The sequence below is a fragment of the Mustelus asterias genome, chromosome 5 (genome assembly GCF_964213995.1).
Source record: "Mustelus asterias chromosome 5, sMusAst1.hap1.1, whole genome shotgun sequence".
In the NCBI taxonomy this organism is placed as follows: Eukaryota; Metazoa; Chordata; class Chondrichthyes; order Carcharhiniformes; family Triakidae; genus Mustelus; species Mustelus asterias.
The window spans coordinates 51,194,363-51,217,293 of NC_135805.1; the positions used below are offsets into that span (position 1 = coordinate 51,194,363).

A 22,931-nucleotide genomic window follows, 5' to 3' on the forward strand; every position below is an offset into this window, starting at 1 on the left:
ACGATATACTCACTGCTCGCTAAGGCTCCACTGTCCCTATTCAAATCAAAACACATTACAGATACTCTTCTGTATCTATGGTAACCAACATGGATATGTTGTACTCTCTCTCTCTGACACTAGTGCCATAGGGACAGTGAACAGTAGCATAAAGCCAGCTGTTAATTCCAATACAGAGCTTACTTCCAAGCGTATTATCTGAAAAGGGTTGATCCTCAGCTTTTGGATCCACTCTCACTTTCCTGATCAATAGTCAGCCAGTGCAGAAGTGGGCAGGCATGTCAGTGGACCTTCACATGGGTTTTGCCCAGGGTCTGCCCACTGTGGGCACCTAAGATCCAGGTTGTACATGATCCATGGGGCTGGAGTTCACTCTGGCTGGAACGCCTCTTCTTCGGTACCTTCTCTGCTTCAGGATAGCTCTGGAGAGGGAGCATATGGCATCCACTGGTATCCTTGACGCCTCCCACGATTGATGGATACTGCAGGGATTGCATCATTTTGTAAACGTTTAGAATGACATTCGATGAGTTTCCATTTATTAAACGGCACTGGGTCAACCAAATGCACCTCCTTATTGGTTTCATTATAGAGGACATACCTCACCGTCCCTTCACAAACACACAAATATCATTAAGGTTTAAATGATCGTGTTTAAACAGCTACTAAAATTCTGACTGAAGCCTTAGCAATTGATCATATCCTCAATTTTATTCTGAAAGTCCAAGAAATGATAGTGATTCGGTTTGTCAGAAGCATTAATTCGCTGAATTCTCCAGTATAAACTAAGCGCAGGCTGTTTTTCGAAGACAGTCTCGGAAAGTATTGAACTACAAATGGTGTCATTTATTAGCAGAATGACAGGCATGGAATGGGTGTGTTGTCAAACACTAGATGCCACACCCCTAGCGTGGTCAGACATGACGTGGTACAGTCTGTCAACAGCTCAACCTGCAGCAGAGGAACAAACAACTTATTTAACCCATCGGATACACTTCAGGTCAAATTACACATCACTTACTCTATGTAGGGGCAGTACTACAGGTATAGGTGTAACATCAGCCACTTCCACAAGAAAGTGGTGTACCAGATCCACATCGAGTTAGAGGCTGACATTTTCCGGCTCCGCTGAAAGCCATCGGACTTTTGGCTGGCTCGCTGTATCCCTTGTGACAGATCCCACTACCCAAGGGCTGGAAAATCACAGCCACACTGTTCACTTGAACTGATCTCTACACCGATAAGCTTGACCTGTGAGCATCCATAGAGCTCAAAGGCATCCCAAGGCCAGTGAAATCTTGAAAATTAAGAATGAAAGCATACTTTTCCAACATTGAAGATGTGACCCCATTTCAGAAGTCAGCTTAAGAAAAAAGTTTTAAACACTTGCTGTGTCTGAAACCGACAGAGATTGTTACGTGACAGGATTAGCCACAGACTGCAGTTAAAGGACACATCGTGTAGCTGTGCAAAGCAAATATTATGCTGTACTGCCATATAGCAGGCCGCTAATGCCAACAGCTCCTGGTGTTTGCCTTTGATGCAGCTAATAATGGAAAATCACGAGTAAATCTGGAAGATTCACAACAGCTGGCCCACAATACCATTAAGCCAAACCCTGGTTCAAAAAGAGAAGGGCATATCAGGTGCACCATTTAAAAAGAACCATGGATGGATGACCAGAGATATTCAGGATACAGTGAAAAGGAAAAGAAAGGCTTTAAAAAATTACAAGGGGAGCAAATCAGTGGAGGCATTAGTGAGGTACAGAAAGTGCAGGTTGAAGCTGAAGAAAGCAATTAGGAATGCAAAGTGGGGATACGAGAAAGCTCTGGCTGGTAAAAGTAGGGAAAATGCCAATATATTCTCTAAGTATATCAATGGGAAGAGGATAACCAGGGAAAGTGAAGGGCCCATTCAGGACGAAGAAGGCAATCGGTGGGTGGAGCCAGAGGACACTGGTAGAGTGTTGAATGAATACTTCACATCCGTCTTCACTCAAGAGAATGAGGGTGAGGGTATGGAATTCAGGGAGAGGGACTGTGAGGTTCTTGAGCAAATTGACATAGGGAAGGACAAGGTATTAGAGATGTTGGCAGCCTTGATAGTGGATAGATCTCCAGGTCCAGATGAATTGTACCCTAGGCTGCTGTGGGAGGCAAGGGAAGAGATTGCAGGGACTCTGACCCAGATTTTCAATTTCTTTCTGGCCACGGGAGAGGTGTCAGATGACTGGAAAACAGCTAATTTGGTTCTGCTATTTAAGAAGGGTTGTAGACATAAACCAGGGAACTACAGATCAGTGAGTCGCATGTCAGTTATAGGGAAACTATTAGAGAAATCTTTGAAGGAGAGCATCTTATCTCCACTTGGAGAGGCAAAGTTTGATCAGGGATAGTCAACATGGCTTCATCATAGGGAGGTCATACCTAACAAATTTGATTGAATTTTTTGAGGCGGCGATCTGGTGTGTAGACAAGGATAGTGCAGTCGATCTAGTTGACATGGATTTCAGCAAAGCATTTGACAAGGTCCCACATGGGAGACTTGTAAAGAAGGTAAAGTCACATAGGATAGAGGATAATTTGATAAAGTGGATTCAAAATTGGCTCAGTTGTAGGAGAGAGACGGTGACTGGAAGCCAGTGTCCAGTGGCATACCACAGAGTGTTGGGCCCCCTATTATTCATCATTTATATAAATGACATTGATAACTATGTGGGGGGTAGTTTTAGTAAGTTTACGGATGACACAAAGATTGGACGGGTGGTTAACAGTGATGAAGAGTGTCTTTGGCTACAAGAAGATAGCGACGGAATGGTCAAATGGGCAGATAAGTGGCAGATGGAATTTAACCCTGAAAAGTGTGAGGTGATACTCTTTGAAAGGAGTAATTTGACAAGGACGTATTCAATGAATGCTAGGACACTAGGAAGTTCTGTGGAACAAAGGGATCCTGGGGTGTTTGTTCACAGATCTCTAAATGCAGAAGGTCACATTAGTAGGGTGGTAAAAAAGGTATATGGCACACTTGCCTTTATCAATCGAGGCATAGATTACAAAAACAGGGAAGTCATGTTGGAGTTCTATAAACTTTGGTGAGGCTACAGCTGGAGTACTGTGCGCAGTTCTGGTTGCCGCATTATCGGAAGGATGTGATTCCACTGGGGGGTTGCAGAGGAGATTCACCAGGATGCTGCCTGGGATGGAACATTTAATTTATGAAGAGAGGTTGGATAGGCTTGGGTTGTTTTCATTGGAGCAGAGAAGACTGAGGGGTGACCTGATTGAGGTGTACAGGATTATGAGAGACATGGACAGAGTGGATAAGGAGCAGCTGTTCCCCTTAGTTGAAGAGTCAGTCACGGGGGGGATATAGGTTCAAGGTGAGGGGCAGGAGATTTAGGGGGGATTGAGGAAAAAATATTTTATGCAGAGGATGGTGACGGTCTGGAATGCACTGCCTGGGAGGGTGGTGGAGACACGTTGCCTCACATCCTTTAAATAGTATCTGGATGAGCACTTGGCACATCATAGGTCAAATGCTGGCAAATAGGATTGGGGGGGAATTCAGGTGTTTCTAATGTGTCAGTGTGGACTCGATGAGCTGAAGGGCCTCTTCTGCGTTGTATGATTCGAATTTAATTCACTTCACGTGATATCAAGACTCGATTGAAGTCACTGAATACTGTAAAGAGTATGTGCCCTGGCAAAAGTACTGAAGACTTATGCTGCAGAACTACCCACACACCCAGCCAAGCTGTTCCACTATTGTTACAGCAATGTGGAAAATTGCCCAGGGATTACTTGTACACAAATAACAGGACAAGTCTAATCCAGTCAATTACTGCCCCATTGACCTCCTCCCGGTTATCAGCAAATTGATGGAAGGGATGACACTGCTACAAAGCAGCAATTACTCAGCAATAATCTGCTTACTGATGCTCAGTTTAGGTTCTGCTAGGGCCACCCAGCTCCTGACCTCATTACAGCCTTGTTCCAAACATAGACAGAAGAGCTGAACTCCAGAGATGAGGCAAGAGTGACATAAGGCAGCATTTGATCGAGTAAAGTAGTACCAAGGAGCAGTCACAAAATTGACGTTAATGAAACACAGGGGGAAAGACTCCACTGGTTGGAGTCACACCTAGTACCATGGAAGATAGTTGCTTTTGGAGACCAATCATCTCAGCTGCAGGGGTTCCTCAGAGTAGTGTAATAGGTCAAACCATCTTCAACTGCTTCAAGACCTTCCCTCTCACGAGGTCATAAGTGAGGATGTTCGCTGATGACTGCACAATGTTCAGCGCCATTCACAATTCTTCATATTCTGAAGCAGTCCATGCCCATATGCAACAAAACCTGGACAACACTGATAAATGGCGAGTGACATTTGGATAACACAAATGCCAGACAATGACCATCTCCAACAAAAGCGAATCCAACTATTTTCCATCAATATGTAATGGTATTACCACTCCCCCGCTGGCAACATTCTGCGGGGGTTACCATTGAACAGAAATTGAACTTTCCATAAAAGATACCCCATCTCTAAGAGAGGTCAGTGGCTGGGGATTCTAAAGTGAGTAACTCACCTCTTGACTCCCCAAAGCCTGTTTACTATCTACAAGAATCAAGTCAGGAGTGTAATGAAATTTTCTCCACTTGCCTGAATGAGCGCAACACTCAAGAAGCTTGAAACCATCCATGACAAGCAGCCCACTTGATTTGGACACCATTCACCAATCTAAATATCCACTCACTCCACCGTCAACATACAATGGTTGCAATGTGTACCATCCACAAGATGAACTGCAACAACTCACCAAGTCTCCTTCGACAGCACCTTCCAAACCCACGACTTCTACCACCTTAGAACGACAACGGCGAAGGATGCATGAGAACATCACCACTTGCATATTCTAATCCGAACCACATGCCATCCTGACTTGGAAATATATCACCATTTCGTTCAGTGTCACGGGGACAAAATCCTGGAACTCCCTTCCTAACAGCACTGTGGGTGTACCTTTACCAGAAACACAGCAGAGCTTCAAGATAGTGGCTCACCATCAACTTCTCTGGGGTTGTTAGGGATGGACAACAAATGTTGGCCTTGCTAACGACACCCACATCCCATGAATGAATAAATAAAAACTCACTGAAAAGTAGCTACACTGACTCCATAAACTGATGCATATGAATGTTAGGTTAACAGTGAAATTCATACTTGGGCAGTACATGAAACTAGTTGCTGTTTCTTGCTTACAGAATCTTCTCATATCATGTGCAAGAGTAGCAACCGGAAGATTCTGCCCAATATTTTCATTTACATTGAGTAGCATAGATCATTAAATATTGGCTTCAGAACTGGATATTGATAGTATTTATTGGATGAGTAATGTCACGGATGAGGGAATAGCTGAATGAAATGATCTAAAAATCAGTGTTCAAAGTCCTGATCTAAATTAAACTGACTCAGGTTCAGAAGCACCACGCAGGTTTGCACATGATACAAAATTGCTAAAGGGATGACAAGTGAACATAAAGGCAGACTGAATGAAGGGGCAGTTAAATCAAGTATACAAGACAACTCGAAACAGTGGCATACCTAACAATGGAATGGATAACGTTCTGGAGGTCATGGAAGATTTGATGCTTAATGTTGTCAAATCATTGCACAGAAGCATGAAGCAATGTAAATATTGAATAAAAGACTTTGACAAAGGGTCATCTGGACTTGAAACGTCAACTCTTTTCTCTCCTTACAGATGCTGCCAGGCCGGCTGAGATTTTCCAGCATTTTCTCTTTTGGAATGTAAATATTGAGCTTTGCAACTGAAGCATGTTCAAGGATTGTCATGACATGTAAAAGGCATTTCCTTCAAGTGGTCTGTGAGCTGAGAATCTGTATTATGTACGAAGGCCCTTTGTAATTTAGGAGCAGTTCAGTTTTTAAAAATAATCCAACAGACAAGTTTTAGTCTTAAAAATGATAAAAGGTTAGTTTATTACAAAAACTACTGCTGAAAGTTACTTGGGTAAAAATTGTCAACTACAGTACGGATACAAAGATTAAAAGTAGATGAAGATAAAGAAAAGATTTAAAGATTAGATTTCAAATCAGGCTCTCAGATATCTGAACCTGATGCTCAAATTCCTTCTTTCAGAAGTGCAGGGATTGAAACTGGAAATTCAGTTTAGCAGTTGCAATGGCTTCTGCAGTTGAAGAGTTGAAGTTTGCCTTGGCAGGAGAACTCCTCAAGCAGAATAGGTCCTGGAAGAGAAGAGGTGCTCCTGATTTCACTTTAAGGGTACTCCAGGTAGTGGTTCTTGGTACCTGATTTGGCACAGCAGTCCAATAGCTGTTTCTGGAAACCTTCCTCGATCTCTCCCTGTTGAGAAGCAGATTTTGTCCCAAGGTGTCTCTCTCAGGATGCTCAAGATGGTTCTCTTTAGGCAACTTTCAGCATTTTGTCATATGAACCCCAAAGATGGTTTCTCCCAAATGGACAAATCATGCTTCCATATTAGGATTTGCTATTCAAACAACCTTTTTCCCACCTGGCATTCTTTCTTCACGTTTCACTAAGGCCCTCATCAGTTAATGGTCTTTGTTCTGAAAGAAGACCAGCAAGTGGGAAGAACTAATTTACATTCGTGAAAAACTCTTTTGTGATCACAAAAGATTAGCAGTTTGATAAGGTTTTGAAACCAACACAAAAAGGTGTCACACTGTCTGTCCATACATCCCTTTTCTGAACAAAGGTTTTTATTTCCCAAGTTTTATTTTAAGCAAGTGTGTGCTTTTCAAACAGCTGTTCTTAACAATCTCTAATATCATAACTACACATTGGTGACATCCAGGAAAATACAGATGGATTCTGAAGCCACATTCGACTGCAAGGAGAAGCATTCAAGACCTTTGACATCTGTTAGTTGCTGTTATAGGATTGAAATAATTTGGATAAATGAAAAAGATGTTATAAAAAGATTAATGAGGGGAAGTAGGGAAAGAAACTTTACAGGTGCGATTTTCCTGGCCCGCTGCGCTGCTTGAGTAGTGCACTGGGTTGGGAAATGTCAGCCTGTAGTGGGATTCGTGACCGGCATCCAGCAATCACGACTCTCCTCGGCCATTTTTTGTGGCACAATCAGCCTCGCGCCGGAAAACAGCATGAGGCTGATTACCATATTGAAATTGCAATTTCAATATCATCATCTGGGCTTGCTAATGTTTCTGCCCCCGCCAGGAGAGGCTCCCACCAGCGGGGATTAAAGTTGATCCCAATCAATGTGGACCAGGTGTCCAGGTGTGATGGCCTCGCTGGTGTCGGGGGTTAGGGAAGCCATCAGAGGCCGGCGATGGAGAGGGGCAGTGTGCATGATGCTGGGCTCGGGCAGGGTTAGCCTCCCCCTCACCAGTGTGAACCCCCAGCAGTGAAGCACAATGTGCCCTAAATTCAGCAACTAAGTATGCCCAAACAGGTGGGAAAATCTCCCATTTTCCCGCCCGTTGGGCATTTAGTTTCTTTTTGGGAAAATCGCCCCAACATGTTCAAATTTAACATGTTCAAATTATGTATGACATTATCTCCCTTTTTCTCATCGAATCCCAAAACGATACAGCACAGAGGGAGGCCAAGCAGCCCAATATCACGTCTTTGCTGATTCCTTAATAGAGCTATCCAATTATTTCCCCCAAAACAACATATCCCATTTCATTAGGGTGAAAGGAAAAAAAAACAATCGTGGATTAATAATTCCGGGAAAACAAGGTTAAATTCCATGCTGGCAGTTTGAGAATGTCAATTCAGTGAAGTGGCCAAGAAACGGTCAGATTGTTGTAAAAAGCTGTTGTGGTGTTTTAATATTTATAAGTCTTATTAGTTGCAATTAGACAATTTTTCAGCAAATTGTTAAGACACCACCAAATAATCATCGTAGAAATTCAGATGGTTGACAACTAAAATTGTAAGTTTAAACTTAACAGCCAAACCAGGTATTCTGCAGATTTAGAAAATGCTTGTATGAACTTTTTACTATTAACTTTAGGATGTTAGGTTAAATACTGTGTTTTATGCCTCATTATCCTTTTAGCACAGGAATAGTTTGAGCGAATGCACTAGTGACCGAAGGTTGCTATATTAAGACATTACATTGTTTCCTTTCACAAACAATGACCTTTGAAAAACTGTTACCAAAATATCACGGTGACAGACACCATATCTAAAGAGCCAAAAACTAAATAAATTTAAGGTAACTCAAGGAAACCACTGGAGAAATGCATGCAATATTGAAAACAAGCCTTCACTTAATTCAATGGAGTATTCCCAGAGTACACCATATCCAGTAAATCAGCAGGGTTACCAGAACCTAGTCCATTTTTGAACCATGGGGGAAAATTGCAAAGTCTTGTTTCCAACATTGCAAGGCAGTTAATAGTAATAAATGATGGGTTGTTGAATCCGGAAATGACATACACCCAAGTGCAGTCTATCATCTCCTGAGACAAAGGGATGCCAGGAGATGATTGCTGATACATACAGCTAACATAATTGGAAATGAGATGCTTGGGAATCCACATTTGTTGTTTTAGCATACAGTATTTGGATGCAGCACTTGAATGAATTAAGTAGTTAATAGCACTTTTAGTAACTGCTTTGTGCAACTTAAAAAACTAGGACATGCAATTTATTAGGAACCACCTTATATTTTATAAAATTTGAGCAGCTATTTGCTGCTGATCATAGTTTACCTTGTGTAATGAACTGAACAAGACTAACACATGATTAACTTCAAGCAGCTATTATTGGACAACTTTATTTACACCTCCCCAGCAGAGAGGGCTATATCACAAAATGCTCAGATGTTGCACTTCAACTTATGCATTGCAATGTAAAATCGATTACAAATGTGTTGCTACTGTGATAACAAGAAAAACATATATGGCCAATACTGCAAGAATAATTTACATGCAAAAACACTTAGTATTTGTTAAAACAGTATGCATTTAATAAAAATACATTTGACAAAATGTGATGAAACTTCTTGAATATTAAGAGACATGTTACTGAACCTTTTGGCCTTGCACTCATCAGTACAAACACAAGAATGCCAAATTTCAAACAATCAAAACAATTTATTCTACTGGAGAAAAGATGCTGATTGGCTAGCTAGGCAACTTGCTAACTGGCCTAGTTGTTGAGGAAGCAATGGGGAACTATGAATTACCAAGCTTCTTGGTAATTCAAAAAAAAAGTATACGGCTTGAATATATTCTTTATGTTTGCAGGGAGCACGTCCCTACATATGAATATATGTCACTTCTAGCAAGCATCAATGAGCCGATCTACAAGCTCAACTGACTCTCTTAAACTGGTTATCGGTGTAGCCATGAGTGCATTCAGGATTGTTCCATAAGTGCAGCCCAATTGTGGAATCAGATCTAACATTGGAGATTTTGTTTTGAGTTTTGTAAGCTAGTTGAGTGTAGTCTGTAATCTGCCAACTGAAGGAACATGCTGTTTGAATCAACCAGCCAAATGCTGGGATGTACATCCTATGCCCCTGGCATCACAGTACCTCCGAAATTCAATCAGGATATTGCTCACTTGTGTTAGAGGCAGAGCTTCTTTTTTGACTGATGGCAGGATCCTGTTAGTTGAAAATGCCACTTGTGTAGTCACTGCACTGTAGCAATGTGAAATGGCTTCCTTAACACATTGTTCAAATTTTTGAAATAATTTGCCTTTCCAGGGCGAGTTCAGCTTGCACGCCGGCACAGTGGCAAGCACTGCAGCCTCACAGCGCCAGGGACCTGGGTTCGATTCCTGGCTTGAGTCACTGTCTGTGTGGAGTTTGCACATTCTCCATGTCTGCATGGGTTTCCTCCAGGTGCTCTGGTTTCCTCTCAGTCCAAAAGGTTAGGTGCATTGGCTATGCTAAATTCTCCTTCAGTGTACCCGAACAGGCGCTGGAGCATGGCGACTAGGGGATTTTCACAGTAACTTCATTGCAGTGTTAACGTAAGCCTACTTGTGACTAATAAATAAACTTTAAACTGATGCAGGAACAGAGCACAAAGTTATTCTGTGAGACAATAGCTGTCCTGATCAGATTACTGAGCGAGCAAAAGACCATTACTTCCAGACCCAAAATGTGCCTGGTATACAGCAAATTGCCCTGGAAAAGCACATTATCTCAAAAACCTGAACAACAGCTTAAGCAGATACCTGGAGCGTTATGGTTTCCTCTACTCCTGCATATGATTGACCTTCCCCACTTTGACTGGGAAAGGGGGCATTTTAAAAGATAGATGCCTACCAAGGCAATGACTGTGAACTTGTCTGTCATGTCCTGGATCTTGTTGAAACATGGTGGATCTCCCCTGCCAGCTCAGGAAAAGAATCCATGCCATTTCAACTACATCCATCTGGCTTGATCGCAAACGTCCTTCCACATTAGCTTATTCATTTGTTCAAAGGCTTGACCTGAATTTTATTGTTTTTTTCAAGCCTTCTAAGAACTGGTCACGAAGGTTGATTTCTAAGTTTGCATTATACCCAGAGCAGAAAGAGAATTTAAGTAGAGAATGTAATTCATTGTTATTTTGAGGGATGGCGGCATCGCTGGCTAAGTCAACATTATTGCCCATCCCTAATTACCCTCGAGCAGGTGGTAGTAGCTGCCTTCTTGAACCGCTGCAGTCCACGTGCTCTAGGAACACCCACATTGCTTTTAGGGAGAGAGTTTATTTGTTTTCCATTATGACTATTTCAAAGATCAACGTCATCAATCTCAACTTTTCTACAGAATACATTGGGCGGGATTCTCTAGCCCTTCGCGCCAGCAGGATTCGCCAGTTCCGCTGCAGTGAACGGAGATTTAGCCGAGGGTCAAATTCTCCGTCCTCACAGGCAGCAGTGGCGGGACATGAATGGCCGGACAATTCCATGATGTGGAGATGCTGGCGTTGGACTGGGGTAAACACAGTAAGAAGTTTAACAACACCAGGTTTATTTGGTAGCAAAAGCCACACAAGCTCGTGTGGCTTTTGCTACCAAATAAACCTGTTGGACTTTAACCTGGTGTTGTTAAACTTCTTACGGAGAATTCCAGCCATTGATATGATTGCTGACAATAATGGAGTAATCACAAGACAAGCCAAAAGGAACCGAGTGGGTGGGAATATATATAGTTGAGAACAGAAAATAAGCAACATTAATGTTAAGGAATGGAGTTGGAAAGGCAGCAAAATGGAGAACACAACACAGTGTGATAGCAGAGAGAAAGGAACCGAGAAATCAGACTAACCCCCTCCCCACTCTCCCAACAAACTAAGTCACATAAAACTCCTGGGTCTCTTTCTGGCTTCTATGCCTTCCTCCTCTGTTCAGCTCTGTTGACTTTGTGAATTTGGTAGTTTTACAGATTTTATTTTTAATTATTGTTCTATTAAATAACCTTTTGAGAGCGCAATACAAGTGTTGTTTACTGCTTGAAAAGTCACGCTACGCATTATGTTGTTCAGCCTACAGAACAGCCATACCAACCATCACAGACCTTTTCCCCACCCACGGAAGATTAAACTGCAAGCAACTCTTTTTAAAGCATTTACAGAAAACCACATTCTAACACCACACAAACACGTTTCTCAGCTTCTTTTGTTTTTAATACATAAATTATCTTTACTGAAATTTTCTATTTATAGGCAAGTACGGAACAGAAAATAAATAGGATTTGATGGACACAATCATTAATTAATTGGCATACCTGACAGATACTTTATATTAGTCACACCAGAGTTTCGCTGATAGTATCATAAAAACATGCAACCGAGTGTGGTTGGCAGAGGAAAGAGGTGGGGCTAGCTTCAATTACAGGCCAATAGTGCTGCTGCTTCTGCACCAATGCTATAAAAATAATTAAACCTTGATGTACAGTATTGAATTGACCTTTTAATGATGAGTGTCGTTAACCTCAAGAAGTTAATCATACCAGTAGGATTGAAATCACTTTGTTGAACTTAAAAAATATTCGCCAGATACTGAGGTTTGCCAGGAGTGAACAGAGCATTCTTGGGAATTCTCACAGGGGGTTGAGAGATGGCCTCATTTTCATTCCTGTAATTCAGCTGCCCCATAGTTTAAAGTTCAAGTTTATTTATTAGTGTCACAAGTAGGCTAACATTAACACTGCAATGAAGTTACTGTGAAAATCCTCTAGATACCACACATGCAGTTCTCATAAAGAACGCCTTGGATAAGCGTGCTGAACTAGCCTGAATGGAAATCACTTGCTTGATAGGTTAGTGCATTCCAGTTACTCAGCCAGAGGTGACATTCCCTGGCACAGGTCCCTCCTTCAGTCCTGAATGGCAATCTCTGGCATGTGAAATCAATCCACCAAATTGGTGATATATATATATATATATATATATACACACATATCCACGTAGAGAAAAAAATACCTTGCACATACAGACAAAATAAAGAGAGCCTGTGACAATTGCTGTAGTGATGTCGGTGTTCAGCTAGGACATTTTGGTTAACTTGAACTAGAGCTATAACTACACCAGATGCAAACTTAGTCAACTGTACACTTAGATTGGGTCTTATACTGCATCTCTATGTTGAACAAAAAGAACAAAGAACAGTATAGTAGAGGAATAGGCCCTTCGGCCCACCAAGACTCTGCCAACCCATGAATCCTTTCTAAACTAAAGACTTTTTGACTCTATGCGGTCCCTATCCCTCTAATCGCTCCCTATTCATGCATCATGCTGAGGTGTACCCAAAATTATTTGCATAAACATAAAAACGACCCATTAATTCCATCTTGGTTCACACAGCAACAAGTCTGCACTATATTAACAAATTAGGAAATGTTGTAGTCGATATGTTTTTAAATAGGTAAATTAAAGTGGCTTCAAGTGTGTTACCAAATGGACTTTAGTCAGACTATATCGGCCAAAGTTCCAAGAACCTTTGAATGATAGCCAATCAAATTGTCAATTTGTTGAAAGAGAATGTATATTCATGCATTAATGCAGCCAGTGGAGTAGAGTTGTAAAAAGTTGCGATTTCAGCTGTTGTAAAAAGCAAAGTGGCCATTGCGCAGCTGGAGAGTGCAGTTCACATCCTCACGTACCGGTGTTAAAAAAAAACTGACTACCTAGAATAAAATGTTTGATTGGTAAATAGGTCTTCCTTAACAACAAAGGCAGCCCTACAATTGAAGCAAAGTATTGTAACTCCAGTCAAACTAGCTCAATCAGGCAGGAGAGCAAATAAGAGCTCCATTCACAGAATCATAAGCTACTGAAAAGAACTACAAGAATTTTGGTCTTTTGTTTTAAACCAGTTTATGCATCAAGCGAGTCTAATATTGTAACTTTTCAGACACTTAAAACATTTCTTTTAGATCAAGCTTTTGGCCACCTATCTTAAAAGCTTATGTGGCTCAGTGTCAAATCTGTTTGATAATGCTCCTTTGAAGTGCTTTGGAATTAATAAATATTTGTTGTTGTTATCATATCTTCTGCACATGATCTTACTTGTGCACAAATGTAATTCCTAGTTTTTGCCTGCAATATTTGCCAACTTTCAAAGTAGATGGAAAAATATCAAGGTTTCCTGAATGGGTGTGCCATAATTAAAGGGTAATCATTGTTCCCACTTTTTCACTCCCAGCATGTAGAAGGATATATATATATTTCAGTTCACATAGAACTGTGGTTGTAGAATCTATCTACCATAAATGCAGCATGAGAAAAAGAAGCATAACAGACTTGATAAACAACATAAATGGATGAGTTGTGCTATAATACTAATCAACAGTCAAACCAAGAGAGGGAATAATCTACAAAATGACAAGAACATTAACACCAAGCTTGTGGTGAAATGACAGAACTACAAAATGACACATGCACTCCGTAAGTAACAGCATCTAATTATTATCACTATCGTTGATGATAGGGTAGTAGTTTCCATGACAACGTGCATACCCAGTGCTCTGTTCCATTTTGCCAACAGACTGAAGATTTAGCTTTCATCGCAACATGTCATGAACAATTCCCAGCATAACTATGTTTCACAAGAAAAGTCAAGACAGAACATTTCCCCAAAATTAGTACAAACATGCCGAGACCAAGAGCTGTATTTGGATAGAATGACAGTGAGTCACTTCCGAGTGTGAAGAAGAATCTGACTTCCCACGGTATTTCTTTCTGCCCTATTAAGGATGAGGAAAGTAGGAAGAGAAAGGAAAATAAAGGTCAGGCTTCATTAGCTAAAGAGTGCCTGTATTTACTGATCACTGTCTCCAATGGCAAACTGGTAGGAGACACAATGGTCAGAATTTTACTGCCTGGCCCGCCCCGGAATTGGGGCAGGCGAGGCTTGCAGAACGGAATTCTCCGTTGGCCTTGGGTGGGATTCTACCAGCCTCACCTGAGCGAGGTCGTAAAATCCCGCCTAAAGTGTGGCAAATGCTACTTGGTTCCTGCAGTCTTCAATTTGTCCTATTTTATCCAGCCCAATAGGATAGTAAACCCTACCTGAATCCAAACACTAGACCATCTGACCCAAGTCTGGCATTCCTTAGATTAATCTGGTCTAGCAATGCTATGAAAAATAACCAAAATATTTGAAGATTGCAATAACTGGAATTGTGGATAAATGCTTTCGAGTTCATAGGAAAAACTGGCACTCCTCTTTCTTATATTAAAATCTGTGATCTTTGACTTGACTGTTCCAATGCTGTCTTGACTTGTCTCATAGCCTGCACCCTCCACAAAACTAAACTCAATGGTCATTTGCTAACTCACACCAGCAAGGCTCACTGTCAAGCAAGGATGAAGAAGTTTAAACTCTCATACTCATTTTCAATTTCCTCATGATCTTGTCTTTCCCCATCTCTCTCTGACCTTACGCAGCCCCGGGACCCTCCAACATCACTATGTTCCTCCAGTTCTGGCCTCTTGCATATCCCTGAATCACAGGGCCATTCTTAATTTGGAATTCCTTCCCTAAACCTCTCTTTCTCTTCCTTAAGACAATCCTTAAAATCCAATTCTTTGACTAAGCTTTTGGTCATTTGTCCCAATTATGTCTCTATATCAAATTTTGTTTGTTAATGCTCATGCAAAGCATCTTTGTTTAGAAGCACTGTATCACTACAAATTGTTGAGTAAGATAGGATGAAAATTATTCGAGAAAATGTACATCTTACTGTCTTGCCTTATCATGGTGCTATTCATTAATTCTATCCTGAACAGTATTCAAGTGAACAGCCCAATGCCGTCAATATTCATTGCATAACATGTACTCTTACTTTCAATATATAACCCATGAAAGAGAATTGTCAGATTTTAACAGTGATGCAGAGTGGAACTCTATGTACCTTTAAATTATACAGGTAAATCTTAAGCATAATTTAAAGGTACATAAAATATCCAAAGTGTTTTTTTCTGGTATCACTGGAACAGCTACGCAAACTACACATCACCAAAATCACCCATTTTCAGTTCAACCACTGTGCTGCCCTTGTATCATCACTGGCACTCCAAATCTGACTTTTCCACCAGGCTACTTGCCAGTTACAAGAGCTCTCTGCATCACAACACTTAGCTCCTCCAGAATTCCACATCTGCATCCCACCACTCCAATACATTGACGACCTCCAGCAACTCCCATCCACCAAAATACTAATTACAAAGTTCCGGTCCCTATTTACAGATCTCGCCACGGTCTTTCTCCATTCTACCTTACATCTTCCCCCAGCCCCGTGGTCATTGCTCACACACAATGCTCAAAAAAATCTGGAACCACTTTGCAACCCCCCCATCTTCCACGCCATCATTAGTGGCAGTGACTTCAGTCGTCACACACTGATTTGGTGTACCAGTTTTTGCTATGAAATTTAATGATGGTAAATTCACATCACGAGTCATAGTTTTTATTAATTGGAACCACTTCAGTTTATAGAACTTTTCAAAATATTTGACATTATAATAAGCAGCAGTGGTTTTGCACACAGGGGAATGAGTGACGCGGAATGAACCTGTCTTTCAGCAAAAATAAGAACGTGCCTCAACTGTGTGTGATTACAGTATCCATCCATTCAAATTGTAACTTTAAAAAAATCTACAGAAACAATCAGATACTGCACAGAATTTTTTTAAAAATTGAACACAATTCTGCAAAATATTCACATGCTACAAGAGCTGGAAGCTTGTAGCACTGGCCATCTTCAAGTGAACTAAATTACTGTCATCAATTGAGCCAAGCGATTATGCACAAAGCATTTTCTTTCAAAATAAAGCCAGTTTACAGTACTTGTGTACCATGCACCTGTAAGTTTTCAAACCCTAATAAAAGCTCTGCTCCCATAAGGCTGAATTTGCCTCAGAAAATCATTAGAGCCGTTTTCCTCATCATCGCCACAATTATGGTTTTCTGGGTTAATTATATGAGATAATTCTGCTTTCTCAAAGGCAGGGAAAGCTAGTGTGCAATTAAAGAAGGGACTCCAAATGAAATTCAAATTTTGGGGACGGGTGGTATTCGCAAAGCATTTTTCATAAAGCAGCAAAAGGCATATTGCTCAGTTTTGATGCTACGCAATTAAAATGTGATTTTTTTCTGTCATTAACTCCCACCCCCAACGATAAGAATATTCAATATAAACAGCTTCCGCGCTCCTACCACTCACAAGAGCTTCATTTTTAGCAGCAGAATGCAGCAAATGAGATGTTGTTATTGAGACTGGGGCAAATAGCCATGTTTCCAGGTTAGAGTCTTCAGATTGTTGGCTACTGGTGAACTGAGTGCTGGGAAACGGAGGTTTTTATTATCCCCGATTTGTTTTTGTACACTTACATTCCACATCAGTTTCTCTTTATACAGCACCTTCAACTAAATAAAAAATCCCAAAACATTTCACAGAAGCATTAATAAAATTTGACACAGCCCACATAATGACATATTAGGCAGAGAGAGATACACAGGTTTAGGGAGGTCATTCCAGAGCTTAAGGCCTTGGTACTTGAAGGCACGGTCAGCAACGGCAGAGCAATTAAAATTGGAAAGGCACGCGAGGCCAGATTACAAGAGTGCAGGTATTGGAGGGTTGTGAGGCTGGGGAAGGTTACAGACACAGGGATGAGCGAGGTATGGAAGGATTTGAAAACAAGACAAAACATTTTAAAATTGAGGTGTTGCCTAACCTGAAGTCAATGTACATCAACAAGAACAGAGGTGTGAGTGAATGAGATCTATTGTGAGTTAGGACACATTCAGCAGAGCTTTTGATGACCTCAAATTCATGAAGAGTCGAAGTGGCAGGTCTAACAGGAGTGTGTTGGAATGGCCCAGTCGAGGGGTAATGAAAGCATGGATGAGGGTTTCAGCAGCAGATGAGCAGAGATAGGGAAAGAATCGGGCAATATTACAGAGGTGGAAGTATATGGTCTTAGCGACGGCACAGGTATGTTGGCAGAAGATTATCTCAGGGTCAAAAATGGCATCAGTCTGGTTCAGCCACAGAGAGTTATCAGGGAGAAGGATGGAGTCAGTAATTATGGAATGGAGTTTGTGGCACTGACCAAAGATCTTTTCAGTATTTAATTTCTTCACATTAAGTACTGAATGTCAGATAAGCAATCTGACAATTCAGAGATAGAAACATAGAAACACTACAGTGCAGAAGGAGGCCATTCGGCCCATCGAGTCTGCACCGACCACAATCCCACCCAGGCCCTACCCCCACACATTTTACCCGCTAATCCCTCTAACCTACGCATCCCAGGACTCCAAGGGACAATTTTTAACCTGGCCAATCAACCTAACCCGCACATCTTTGGACTGTGGGAGGAAACCGGAGCACCCGGAGGAAACCCACGCAGACACGAGGAGAATGTGCAAACTCCACACAGACAGTGACCCGAGCCAGGAATCGAACCCGGGACCCTGGAGCTGTGAAGCAGCAGTGCTAACCACTGTGCTACCGTGCGATAGTGAAAGATCAAGAGAGATGCCAACAGTATCCATACAGAAATTAATGCTGCGCTTTCAAATGATGACTAATAATGTAGGTGAGAAATTGGAGGGGAGTGAAGATCCTTCAGGGACACCAAAGGTACAATGCAAAAGCAAGAAGAAAAGCCATCGTGGATGATGCGCTGGCTACTATTAGAAAGGCAAGAATGGAACTGGACTCGTACATTCCCAACCAGCTGGGTGATGGTGGAGGCGCGTTGGAGGGGGATGGTGAAATTAACCATCTCAAAAGCTGCAGACAGATCAAGAACAGCAAGGATGAACTGTTTGTCACTGAAAGTCAGCTGGGTTGACATCTCTCACTAATTCTTTACAAATCTCAAAACTAATCACTTTGATTATTAAAAAGTAAAACTTAATTTCCCAAACATGGTTTCTACTGTTTTACATATAGTTCTTGGCAATCGGCACAGAACAAATTAACCTTGAAGCTACACACCTTCACCTTTAGCTTCAGCTGTAATTTTGAGGCTCCTTTGCCACCTCTACTGAAACTATTCGTTGTTTAAATCATGTGTGTGTGTGTGTGTGTGTGTGTGTGTGTGTGTGTGTGTGAGAGAGAGAGAGAGAGAGAGAGAGAGAGAGAGAAAGCATGAAAACTTGGGAGAAGCTTTATAGAATCACAGAACAGTTACAGAGCAGATGCAGATGCGGAAGTGGAGTTAAGGCTGAAGATCATATTGAATGGCAGAACAGGCCCGATGGGCCGTATAGTCCTTTCCTGCTCCTATTTCTTATATTATGTTCAGGAGGTTCATTTGGCTTGTCATATCCATGCCAGCTCTCTACAAGAGCAATTTAGCTAGTCTCTCCTCCTGTATCCCTGTGAATTTTGACTCCAGGTGCATATCCAATTCCCTTTTTAAAAATTCATTTACAGGATGTGGGCATCACTGGCTAGGCCAGCATTTATTGTCCATGCATAGTTGCCCTTCAGAAGGTGGTAGTGAGCTTCCTTCTTGAACTGCTGCAGTCCTGACGTTGGGTACACTGCAGCGGTTTGCGAAGGCAGCTCACCACCACCTTCTGAAGAGTAGCTAGGGATGGACAGTAAATGCTGGCCTAGCCGGCGATGCCCACATCCCTTAAATGAAATAAAGGGCATGACTGAATCTGCCTCCACCCCACTCTCAGGCAATGAATTCTCGCGTATAATAACTTACTGTGTAAAAAAATATTTCCTCATGTTGGTTCTTTTGCCATTCAACATAAATCAGTGCCCTCTGGCTCTTGATTCTTCCAGCAATGGGAACCATTTCCCTCTATCTACTCTCTAGACTCATCATGATTTTGAATACCTTTCTCAAATCTCCTGAGTTTTCTCTTCTCCAAGGGGAAAACACTAGTTTCTCCAATATATCTTCGTAAAGGAAGCCCCTCATCCCTTGAACCATTTTCATACATCTTTTTTGCATCTTCCCTATTGCATTCATGTAGCCCAGAATTTGACACAATACTCCAAATTGAGGCTGAGCCAGTTGTTTTTAAATAAAGGTTCATCATAATTTCCATGTTTTTGTTCTCTGCCTCCATTTCTAAAGCTCAGGATTCTATATGCCTTTTTAATCACGTTCATAATCTGCCTTTCCATCCTAGGTTTCTCTGTTCCTTCAAACATTTTGGAATTGCATCCTTTATTTTATGTGCATCTCCTTATTCTTCCTACAAAATGGTCTCTCTTCATACTTCTCTGCTATGTTTAATCTTTCAGGTGTCCATCCATTCTGTTAGTCTGTCCATGCGGTCTTAAAGTCTTGTCATCTCCTCACATTTTGCAATTCAAAGTTTTGTGTCATCTGCAAATTTTGAAATGATGCCCTACAGACCTAAGTGCAAGTTATTAATGTCAAGAAAAATAACTCGGGTCCAATTACCTGGAACAACAGCACATAGAAACATAGAAAATGGAAGCAGGAGTAGGCTATTTGGCCCTTCAAGCCTGCTCCGCCATTTATTGTGATCATGGCTGATCATCCAAATCCTGATCCCCCCCCCCCCCCCCCCCGGCCAATATCCCTTGATCCCATTAGCCCCTTTATCTAATTTCTTCTCAAGATCACACAATGTTTTGGCCTCAACTACATTCTGTGGTAGTGAATTTCACACATTAACCACCCTCTGGGTGAAGAAATTTCTCCTCACCTCAATTTTTCCCTTAACCTCAAACTATGGCCCCTAGTTCTGGACTCATTGTTCTGGAACATCATTCCATCTTCTAGTCTGAAAAACAATCCTTTCACCATTAGTCTCTATTTCCTGTCACACAACCAATTTCATATCCATGCTGGCACTATCCATTATTCTGTAGGCTTCAACTTTTCTGGCAAGTCTAGTATGTGGCATTTTATCAAATGCCTTTTGGAAGTCCATGCATATCATATCAGCCGCAATGCCTTCATCAATGTGATAACCCCCACGAGGTCTATGGGGAATCACGGATTGATTGTGTGGTGGGGCTCATTGAGTATGAGTTCTTCTGGTAACAGGCAGTGGCCTGCCCAGTTGGAACTCATTACATGAGCCTTAGAACCAGACAGAGACTAGTGTGTGTACACCACGGTAGTGGTTTTGCTTTGCATTCTGTAATAAACTATGTTCTTTTTCAGTTGGGCTTCCTGAGTCATTACAATCACCCTTTCTGTTATCTCATCAAAAAAGCTAAATAAGTGAAACATAATTTGCCTAAAACAAATTTGTGTGCCTTTTCTTAGCGGACATTGGTCTAAGTGACTGTTGCCCCAGATTATCATTTTGAAAAGCTTTCCCACAATTGAGGTTAAACCAACTGGTCTGTAGTTGCTAAATTTATCCTTGAAGAAAGTTTAACATTTGCAATTCTCAATCCCTCTTGCACCATCTCTGTATCGGAGGAAGATTAGGACGAGTGCCAATTTCCACACTTCCCTCAGTATCCTCGGGTGCATGCCATCCAGTTCTGGTGACAGATCAGCTTTAAGTACAGCCAGCCTTTCTAATAACTCTTCGTCATCAACTTTTAGCCCATCCACTATTTCGACTTCCTCCTCTTCACTATGAAGCACCTTCTTCCTTGGTGATGGCAAATGCCATGTTAATTAGTGTTGATCTCAGGAAAAGCAACATTATGCAGGAGCAGAGGGTCTAAACAGTTATTAAAACCCGACCCCAGCTGCAGTCACAGATCAGCATCACTCAAACAAGGCTGATCCTCAGCCTATCTTAATGCAAGCAAAGTTCTCGTTTACAGCTGCAGCTTCACAAAACTCAAGACAGTATAACACGCAAAACCAAAAATAACACGCGTTTTCATTCTGGAATGGGAATGGGGCTGGGGGTAAAAACAAAACGGTATGTTCCTAACCACAACTTGCATTGGAATTCACAGACCAGTACTACACCATTTACTTCTGTTACAATATTTTGTGCCAATAATGAGGTCATGGTTTCAGGGCGCCCTGAACACAGTGTGACTGGATTTATTACAATCTATCGCCATTCATTACTTCGAGCCTGGTTTATTTGTTACACACGACTCCATCATGTTGAGTATTTAGTGAACATGTCAGGCCTATGCACAGAACAAGTTTAAGCAAACATTGGTCCAAGGGTACGGGTAAGTTATAGGTAAGTGCATTTTACAACCTCCAGGCTCCCTTTTAAAGTTGTCGCTTTAAGTTTCACTCTTGTTGTGCACGACCAGTCTATCCGAGCACGAAACTGTGCAGAAATTAACCAGGTTCAAAAGTCACATTTTGAGATTGGTACTTTTAGGGATTTGCCTTCAATTTCGCCGGACAGAACAGGATATACTGGTGCATAGTCAGGACTGCAGCAGGATCGGGGTTAAATGGGTGTCTCTCCCTTAGCTTACCTGCGTTGTAAAAATAGTCCAAGACCGAGGTCTCTCCGAAGTCCAGCTTCTCGAAAGGCACAGTCTGCAGAGCGGCGCTCACACTCTCACACGCCTCTCTGAGACATTGCAGAGCCAGGCTCTCCGCCAGCTGCAGCTGAGTCGCTTGGTTCACCACATACACCACCGTGGTGGGCCGGTTCTTGAGCCGAGCAGCCGGCACCAAGGAGGGCGCCGAGGCGGCTGCCGTGTGATCCTGCCAGTAGGTGCCGGCAGGGACGCTGCTGCTGGGACTGCCCGTGTTGATGGGGCACAGGAGCGGCACCGGGATGGCGAAGCTGCCGCCCTCTCCTTCATTCACCGCGGCTGCTGCCGCCGCCTCGCTGTCCAGGCTCATGTTCAGAGCGGTGGAGCTGTTGCTGCTGCAATCGCTGCCTTTCAGTAACACTGTAACCTGCCTCGCCTCTGGCTACAGTGTAGCAGCCCAGCTTCCTCTCACCCACATGCAAAGAAATGACTGCATGGATTTGAACAGAAACACACCACACTGATGTCTGTGTGTGTCTGCCCCACTCCCAGTAACACAAGCCACTCAGTCCCAAGTCTAGCTTTAGGGGCCGTACCGATTACCAAAATAGGACAACATCCAACCCGATGGCCGACTGCAGTACGCCAGGAGGAGGCGTCGAGGAGAGTGTGGCAAGACTTGTGCAAATACTCCACCACCAAACATGTACTGCGTGGGGGTTTTAAACATTCACGCACTGCTTCAAACGTTACCCTTCATTGCATCGCTTGTTACCCTGACAGAGTTACAAATTTGCAATTGGTTTGGATTATATCGTGTTAACATGCTAAGCCTCTGATAGTGAGTGAACTGTAACGCAGCCAGCCCGTCAATATTTGCACGAACTATTTGTGAAAGTTCCCACCCTTTCTGTGTTTTGGCCCGAATTCCTCAAGAGCTTCGTCAGCAAATCCTTGGTTATTTGCTTCCAAATTAAGACGATTTTCCCCATGCACCCGGCCCGACTTTATTCC

The 22,931-nt window shown here is 42.1% G+C and overlaps 1 protein-coding gene across 1 annotated transcript in view; it reads right to left on the minus strand.

Annotated features, from left to right (window-relative positions):
- LOC144493527 (mitogen-activated protein kinase kinase kinase 5-like) overlaps positions 1–22,456 on the minus strand; it is a 154,669-nt gene extending 132,213 nt beyond the window's left edge. Inside the window, 1 exon segment of the mRNA XM_078212578.1 lies at positions 21,912–22,456. Within this exon segment, the coding sequence (XP_078068704.1) occupies positions 21,912–22,287 (376 nt within the window). The 5' untranslated portion in view covers positions 22,288–22,456.
- Positions 22,457–22,931: the final 475 nt, after the last annotated feature.